A 9622-nucleotide genomic window follows, 5' to 3' on the forward strand; every position below is an offset into this window, starting at 1 on the left:
TTAAGCATAATCACTGCGAAAAAGGCAGTCGTTATTATTTTCATTTGCATCAAAGTCTGAGGATTAAAAAACAAACACCAAAACCTGAAAAACAGCAACATCAAGATTGGAAACAGCTACATATACCAAATTATTCTGTACTACGTAACAGAGTGAGGGAATCGCCATTTTTAGCATATCTTGGTATTTAGTGATTATATGATATTGGAGGTCGTATAAAAGTCCGAAAAGTCCTCCGTTTTGGTGGGCAATGACACACATACATATCAATGTCTGAGAATAAGACACTTTTTAGGTACTTTTAGGACTTCTGTACATACTACGGCCGTGGCAGAATCGAATATTTTCCCTTCGCGAGTGCGGACGTATCGCATTACAAGTGCTGTTGAGCTTGATTGTATCACCAGCAAAATTATGCTCATGTATTTGAGATATTTGTGATCTTTTTGAGTTTCTTGCATAGGCAGTTCGATTTTGGTAACAGACATCAATAATAACGTGAGCAAGACAGCATTTTACTCGTCATTCAATTATTAATTAAAATAAAAATAATTATATAAATAATTTTTATAGTAAAAATCATTGTTTGGAGTAATAAAAGGGTAATTAAATTTGAGAAACAGTTGTAACATGAAGAATATCAAAAACCAATGCCTTAACTCTTTCCACAGAAAGCAACTTAGCTTTCTCTTATGACTTAAGTAGCCTATGATTGCAAGGATTCCGTGTGTATGTGCGGTTACATAAAGCCAGTATTTAAAAAGACTTCACTTAACAATAAATAAATTTAGAAGAAAACTTTTTAAAAAAAATTTTCAGTTTGAAAACAAACTTTGAGGAACGAAAGTTAATTTCCCTAAAAAAAGCGGCGCTTAAACACAGAATTCTTCTACTTTAATATTTTTTATATTTAAAATCGTTTTCTGCATTCTTTATTTCCCGTATATTTAAAGTATTCAATAAATAAACTGAACATTCTATAGTACCAGATAAAATCCTATCAAAATTACTTGAATATTACCCCATCGAAAATTTAACGGGAATTTTAGAAATGTTCAAGTTTCGATTAATCATTAACAAAGACTATTCAGCAGAAATGCTAAATGGTTTTTTGGATATAGACTACTAATACCAATCTAGAAACTTAACCGCGGGACTAGTATAAAAAATTCGCCCTGTTATATATTGACCAATATACGAAAATTCCTTGTCTTAATTATACTTAGTTGGATCCAAGGGGCTTTAAATATTCTTCTAGTTTAGAGTCAGAGCGGTTTTCAGACTGGGGAATCACAGATAATGTATTTTGGTGTCCCAGAATGTTTAGAAAATCTATAACTATTCTTGGAATTAGTCTTACTTCGGCTTTTGACACTGTAAGTCACGGAAAACTGATATAAGTACACAGTAGTTTTTTGGATATAAACTCATACACTCGGATTCAGGTTTTTCTATTTATAACAAAAGTTCTTATTAGCAACACTACATCCCATGGTGTCATAAATGTATTTTGCACACACCAGGGAGAATAGTTATTCCCATTCCTATTTAGTATACATAGAATCAATATTATGAGATCAGAAAAATTATTATAAGTATAGATGTTGGATGATCAAGAACGGCAGAGAATGACAAAGAAACCTGGCTTTTTTCTTCAAGACACCGAAGACATGGCGAAAAGAAAATTGTAATCTATGGTGACCTTGGAAAAGCTTATGAGAACTTGGATTAAAAAATTTCTGTATAATTGTCTCTTTTCCTCAGACTATATGAGACCTATGCAAAACTCACCCTCACATATGGGATCACGAAGGATCATGGATATATGTTTTTTTTTATTTTTGATAATATTTAATAGAAATTTCAAATAAAAGTGTTTCTATGTAAATATCACTTTTAAACTTGCATTGTTTACTGGACATGGAGAAGCCACAAATAATCCTTCACGTTCAAAAATCATTGAACTACACTATTTATGACGGCCAATGGATTCCAGATACCACCAAATTTTCCATCATCGGCAGTCAACCAAAGGGGGACGGAATAATTAGTATTTACGAAATGGAGAACATGGACGCTGTACTTGTACAAGAAGTAATTTTATTTTTTTAACTTTTTAAGGTCAGCAAGCCTGTCTCTCTTCGATGCTCGTCTTTCGGTGCTTCTGCATTAGGAAAACAACATCTAGCTACCGGGGACTTTAACGGAACGTTAGATATCTGGTCTTTTGGAATTGTTAAGTTTCAAGGGATATGGAAAGAATCGATTCTTCCGTTTATTCCGTAAAAGGACATTCAGAGATCATAAATATGGTCGACGGTGTTGGCGGCCTTGGAATAGGAGAGGGAGCAGCGGAAATAGCTACCTGCAGTCGAGACGGGACTGTAAAAGTGTGGGATCCTCGTCAGCCTGATTCTCCGGTTGTGTCGATGGAGCCATCCCTCGATGAAAAACGTCGAGATTGTTGGGCGTTAGCATTCGGTATTTTTATTAAGTTTTTAAAATGGAGGAAATGCATATAATGAGAGTGATCGGTGTCTTTGTGCAGGATTTGACAACGGAGACGTAAAATTGTTTGATTTACGTGCCATGGCACTTCGTTGGGAAACAAATGTAAAAAACGGAGTGTGTTGTGTTGAATTCGACAGGAAGGACATTTGTATGAACAAATTGGCTGTGACTACTCTGGAGTCTAAGTTCCATGTTTTTGACATGAGGACAGAAAGTGCAAAATCGAACAGTTTTGCTTCTTTAACAGAAACAGTAATTTTACATCTTTAATAGAATTTAGGCTCATAAATCAACTTTATGGACACTTCGTCATTTGCCTCAAAATCGGGAAATTTTTATGACTAGTGGAGGGTCAGGATCTCTGTATCTTTGGAAATAGTTATTATTTTGTTATAAAAATGATTAGTAAATATCCTCAAAAAAGAATTATTGACGATGGAAATGGTAATACAACTGGATGTGCCGGAAGTCTTGATTTGTTGCAGAATGTTACATTGGCGACTCAACCTATTGCGAGTTTTCAGTGGTGTCGGGGAATGCAGGGGTTGGCTCTTGCCACATCTTTTGACCAGTCTTTTCGCGTTTGCATTGTTACAAAGTTGTCTACGATACATTAAATAATTTTTCGTATTTCTCGAGTTTTGATTTGCGTTTATTTTCTGATATCAGAGGGACATGCCCAAACTCTTTCTGCACAAGGGGTCACGTTTACAACAGCACTAATAGGGAAACAGATATTTAGTAGAAGGTGCAGAATTACTTTAAAGAGTGAAGTTCTAAAGAATTTTATTCATATCTTGGGCATAGCTTCTTGTATTTTGGTAGAAAATTCAAGGATTCGAGTTCCTATCGGGACAATTTTTCGAATAATCTTATTTTTTAGTAAAAAAATAGTTTGTCACATTCCAGAGCTGTGAGACGCCAAGGCTGAAAAGTTTTAAAAATATAAATAAATTTCAATAAAAATTAGATTTCTGAAGTTCTTTTGTTGATCTCTTCAATAAATATCTTAAATTAATAAATTTTTCTTTATTATTTTGACGATCGCGATTCGCCGCAAACCAACATAGCATCAAAATCATTGATTAAACGGTGGCCAAATTGCGAGGGTTCACCTGTATAAAATAAATTCCACAAGACTAATTAAATTAACTGGCCAAAGTATAATTTTCTTACAACCATTTTTAAGCTATTAGTGCCATTTAGTCGACAGCACTATATGAGAACAATATAGTTATTTAAAATTCTAACTTTAGAGGCATTAAGTTTTTAGTTTACAGACAAAAGTTTCGGAATACTTAATCGTATATGAATAAACTAGAGAACATGAATCTAATATTTTTGATTTTAATTTTTTCAAAATTAATAATTATATGTGTTTAATTGATAGTAGTAATGTTGAAAGTTTGTTCGTTGTGGATCATTGAAAAAACATGTCTTTTAAGAAACATTCAACATAAAAATATCAGCACCACATGCATTAGAAGTTCTTTTTTCGACAGATGTATATCATAAATTGACATAATAATAATAAATATTCAGCAAATTCAGAAGATCTCTGGAAAACAGTGACCTCAGTAAGCCCAGCTGGTTTAAAGAAAGGACGGGGGAAGATGATCAAAAAAGTACTGGATCTTAACACTGGTCAAAAATTTGGATTTGGTTTATAAAGTAACATTACTATGCAGGCAAACATGGAGTAAAATTTCCAGACTTGTCTAAACAGGACATTGACTTTTCACAATTCTCCGATCCTGAGTTTGGGAAGAAAAATTCGCTCAAAGTTTCGGAAAGACAATTTAGCCGTGCCGACCTTCGAAAGTCAGGTTTTTCCGGAAAATTCAAAAATCCACTCAATCGTGGATTCAGCGGAAACCGCCTTGTTGGAAACTCAGCCGGCTTAGTTCTGGACGAAAATAACGGTTTTGAATTATTATTACTTCTATAGAAGTGATTCCAGACCTAAAAAGTGTAATTTTAATGGTATTTTATTTAAAAATATAAAAAGTCGAGAAGGTTTTATACAATGACTTCTTTGGGACGAGCAAACTGGTATCGAGTTATTGTCGCGGTGGGAAATTGTAGGGGACTTGTCGGTATTTTCATTCTTGTTTATTCGACAGGATATGCAACAGAGACGAGACCTTCAATGAAGGATGCCATAGCCTCTGTATTACTGATTAAAATATCTGTCTCAGGCTAAAATTTCGGCGTCCAATAATTTACTGTACTTTGATTTGTTCGAAAATAGGACAGGTATTTTGATTTGTCTAAAATTTTGTTTTTACTGTAAAAGTCATTTTAATTAGTTTATCATGACATGGATTGGAGTTTTGGAGCTGCCAGAATGACTGTGATTCGGAAAGATGCTGGTTATGGAATTATTTCTCAGCGGATATTGGCAAAATTATTTTATTTAGTCGGAGTTGAAGACGTTTATGTTAAATTACTTCGAAAATGTAAGAATATTGAGTCAATTTGCGCTGCCTTCATTAATGGAATGCTATCCATGGTTGTGATGTTTAAGAGATCGAATAAATTAGGAAACACACCAAAACCTGGCTGATAAAACTGGACTTTATTTGGTAAAATGTTCTTCTGATCTGATGGGGTATCCAATAATATTGTCTCGGCCATCTAACGAAGTTGAATCTTCGGATTTGAGCATGTCTGATTTAGATAAAATTAAATTGGATTACAAAATACCAAGAATTAAATCGTTCACGTCAAAAAAGACCGTTCCCGTTTCTGAAATGACTCACAATCTTTTATCACGGCATCGAAGGAGGAATCAGCATTCGGCAACTATCTTTAGAAAAGTCAATAAAGGATATTCTCGTAAATGCAATCTTAATAATTCTGTTGTCAATTCAAATTAATAATTAATTTCAATTTTTTCAATGTCGAGACTTATCTTGCTCTTTTGTGAATTAGGTTTAAGATTTCCCAGTGTTTTTTATTCTGACGTGCAACTATTCAGAAGTCCGCATAAAGAGTAAGTGGACGGGAAACATCGCGGTTAAGATACCCAGGAGAAAGATCGGGTTGGAGGCGCTCACTGGCAGTACTTTACTTTGTTGGCTTAGCTGGCGTATGGAATTTAATGAACCGAGCTATACACGGCAGGAAAAAAGGAACTGATACTCGATGTTATTGAAGGTGAGAAAACACCCTGTCTGGACTTTACCGCTGGCTCTTCTGTTGACTTTGACGCGTAGAGGAGAAATGACCTCGGAAAAATCCAGGTTTTTCGTCCAAGTCCTTGTAATCCACGACTAAGTCCTTGTTATTTGTTTGCCAAATAAGTCGTCTACAGGAATATATTCTCATTTGATAACTTTTATGTCTAATTTGTAAAAGCTTTTTTATTCCTAGAATGGTTAAAGATGAACGTAGTCGTGACATAATATCTAATATAGTATCCAGCACGTCTCGGTCTTAAATCTTTGTGGGACCTGCCTCTCGATTCACAGCGCGTCCTAGCCGGGCTGACCCTCAAGTCTGCGGCACTCTAGATACTTAAAATAACAAATTAATTAAGTAAACATTTCGTTTTGATATAATATCTTGTATAAATTTTATTTATTACAGGAGTGGCGAATCGAGCGAACCAGGCAAGGTAAACAGTTCCCTTCAGGATCGTCACTTATTTTTAAAAGTTTATGACCAAAGTGGTGGTTACGGAATTCAACAAATTTCTCGAAGTCAATGAGATTCTGTCCAAAGAACCAGTTAGAAATCAGTCATGTGACTTGGTTAAGCATTCCTAGCTTGCTGGGTGGTTGAGAATAAGCTATAGATAAGATATTATAGAAAACGGCTGTTTGTCTTTTGTGTTGAGCCCTCATTACAAAATTCGATTAGATGTCGATATTACTGATGTAGGGTCTCCAGTTCATTCCATTTCATATTAATTGCTGATTCAAACAGCTATCGGTCATTAAAAAACTTGCTTTAAATGGCAAAAACTCTAAGTGACTTCATAAAGAATATTGGACTAATTTTTTACAAGGGAATGTGCATTTAGGTTCATTTTTCAACACAATAAACAGGATATTGTGTTTTGTGATAAAATAAAAAGACAGATCACAATCACAGATCATGTTTTTAGATCGTTTGCAGAAAATGGAAATAGAAAGATGTACGCTTCTGGTCGGTGGGAAGCCCGGTTTGGTTCGAGGCTGGCCAATTTTCAATCTATCCAGCGGCAGTGGGACGAGATCTCTGGTCAGGCGACTTTCGAAGACCTGCTTTCTGTTTCCAATCAACACCAACTCGCTTGCCTACGTGCAGGTCGCTGTCAAAGCAGCGCTGCTTGGTTAAAGGATCTCCCTCTCCCTTCCATACGGAATCTGGTGTACAAGATTGCTTAAAAATTGCAATCTTCCTCCGTGTCAAGCTGAATATCTGTCAGGCGGAAAAATAATGCTGCGGAGTAACTATTGAAAAGTACGGTTTTCACCCTCTCGCTTGCCTTCGGAGTCGTACCCCTCGCTACAGTGAACTCAATGCAATCATTTAGAGTGGCCTCGCCTTCGCGGTATCCCGTCAATCTTAGAGCATGTTGGGCTGGATAGAAGAAACGGCAAACGCCCAGATGGCATGTCCACCTTCCCTTACGAGCAGGGGAAATCCTTTATTTGGGACTCTATCTGCTTAGACACATATTCGCGTGGAAATTTTGTTCTGTTCGCTGTTGATCCTAGATACGCGTCGAGGCTGACCGAGGATCGCAAGATTCTCAAGTAAGGCCACCTCTTGAACTCGCATTTTGTTTACTCTAATTGCTTTGGAGTCTTTGCGGATCTTCGGCCCCAAGACGCTTCGCTTCCTTTGTTCGCTCGGTCGACGGATATCAAGAATAAGACACGATTCCAGAGAGTCATCTTGGTTCTTGGAACGTCTGTCAATCGCTGTGATTCGTGGGAATGGCTTTGCTATTCGCAAGGCTGGCCCTGCGTCTCGTGAGGCCATTTTTTTTATTTTTATTTAAAGACCAAACACGGGCAAAGCCAGTTAATTATAGTTATTCCCGTGATCGCCGATCCAAACGAGGGAGATCCTTCTGAAAGGTTCAATCCTTCCCGCAAGATCGGCCTGAGACGACGATGTCCCAGGGTCTCTTACCTTCCGGGCTTAGCGTGGCGTTACGGGGTCCACCATGTCAGTTGGAAATTCCTTCGGATATGGCAACGCTCAGGAGGCACTTAATGCCTACCGAAAAAAGACTCTTAGCTTCTCAGACCCTGGGACAGCGCCAGTTGTATAACGTGAGGCCATTAACTAATTAAATTATTCATGAATAACTTTGACAATAATTAACATGTTTAAAATTAAAGGATTCAAAACAAATTACAGCAAATTCGTTTGCCTGGTGAAAAATACCGACAATTTTTTGGAATCAATAAAATATCTGAATTTGCAAAATGTCATGAAATTAATTTCAGAGGCATATGTGCAAATTCAAAATTGCTGGAAAAAATTTTTGAGTGTCGATGCGAGAAAATAATAAATTTTAGCACGAAGATTTATACGGACATGACAAAAATGGTGAACGAAGTTTTTTCCAAAGAATCCCTTGAAGGCAAAATAAATTTGTATAATAGACACGAATCAACGGACATCATTGATTCACTGAGAATGATTAACTAAATGGAGGAAATATTCTGGGTTTATTAACAGCAAAAATAAGCGTGAGAAAACAAAAAAAGAAGAAAGACATACGACCTCAAAGCGATAAAGGACTGATACACTAGTCAAAAGTTCTCTTTATTTTTTTGATGACATAGGCCGAATTAGTCACTAAATATTAAGATTATTAAGCATTATTGATCATCGCTGTCACCAATTCCCAAAACTCTTTTGTTCCTGGGTCGCATTTGAATATCGTCTTGGTCATTCCCAGATTCAAGCTTTCTCCTGATCCTTCAATAGTCTTTTTTATGCATACTGGTGATGTTTCGCAATTTAGCTTAAAAACAGTTCCGAATAGATCTCTTAAACGATTTATTTGCGGAGCGGAGTTCTAACGTTAGTAAAGAACTTTCCGGACTGTTTCGTACCCATTCTGACAGTTAGCTCTGTTTTAGCTAGAAAAAATCTCACTAGTCAAAAGTAGTCATCATCTAATAGCCTTTTTAGTATATTTATAAGCTTATTTCTTGATTCAATATAAGGTGACAAATGTCACTGGAGATCCCCTTTTTAATTTTTTGATACCAATAAACATTCGATTCTCAAATTAAGTTTTATTATCTTGCAGGTTTTATCGTCGAGGTATTGGTTCATTAGCTTGTTTAATCGTCTTTTTATTTGATAGAAAATTTTATTTCTTACTCAAGCGTATCAAAACTATATCATATCGCATTCTTTTCGGGCTATTCTCTGTCAGCACATTCGTAAACAACAGACGGGCCCCACCGGCATCATTCTGCTTTTTTCCTAGTATGCCAAAGGACTGGTTCAGATATGTGCGTGCAATGTTAAGTTTATCACTACCTAGTGACTTCTCGAATCCAACCTCTTTAAAAATTTCTTGCAAAGAATGTAGTCAATCTGGTTGAATATTGTTTTTAACTTTCACTTCTTACATTTCGAAAGGCTATCCGCGCTGTCCTGTATTTTGCAGTGTTCAAAAATCGTGTTGCACAGATATAGAGATAACTGGACAATAAAACCGCCAGATGCATTTCTTAATTTTCTTTCCTAAAATTTCACACAATCCTGATCCTTCCATCTTAACCCGCAAATGAATGTTAGAGTAAATCTGCGCAAATCCATATGAAACGAGATAGTTTTATGTAAATTCGTGGTTCTAGAAAGTGAAATAAAAAAATAAAAGTGAAAAATGAAAGTGCAGTGTATTGGTTTCTTAATAAAACGTATCAAAGTGGATTTAGTTATTTTAAAAGACTATGTCAAGAATAAACAACAGCCTTTCTTCTTTCAATGATCCAACATCAATGCATTTAGATCAATCCTCATCCCAGAGTATGCTGCCAGAATTATTAGACGAGCTTGCCTTTTAAGCATTTGAACGGCTAATACCTGTTTCAGACACTTAACCGAAATGTTAAAAGAATTAGAAATTATACAAAAAATGAAATTATCA

At 35.9% G+C, this 9622-nt stretch overlaps 1 protein-coding gene across 1 annotated transcript; it reads left to right on the forward strand.

The window, feature by feature from the left end:
• Positions 1 to 2309: 2309 nt before the first annotated feature.
• Positions 2310 to 6223, forward strand: LOC115227178. Its single transcript, XM_029798091.1, has 9 exons — positions 2310 to 2481; positions 3902 to 4015; positions 4054 to 4173; positions 4460 to 4482; positions 4710 to 4767; positions 4821 to 5023; positions 5055 to 5349; positions 5446 to 5506; positions 6103 to 6223. The coding sequence occupies exons 1-9, from the start codon at positions 2310 to 2312 to the stop codon at positions 6221 to 6223; spliced, it is 1167 nt and encodes a 388-aa protein (XP_029653951.1).
• The last annotated feature ends 3399 nt before the right edge of the window (positions 6224 to 9622 follow it).

This window comes from Octopus sinensis, unplaced genomic scaffold (assembly GCF_006345805.1).
Source record: "Octopus sinensis unplaced genomic scaffold, ASM634580v1 Contig02042, whole genome shotgun sequence".
NCBI lineage: Eukaryota > Metazoa > Mollusca > Cephalopoda > Octopoda > Octopodidae > Octopus > Octopus sinensis.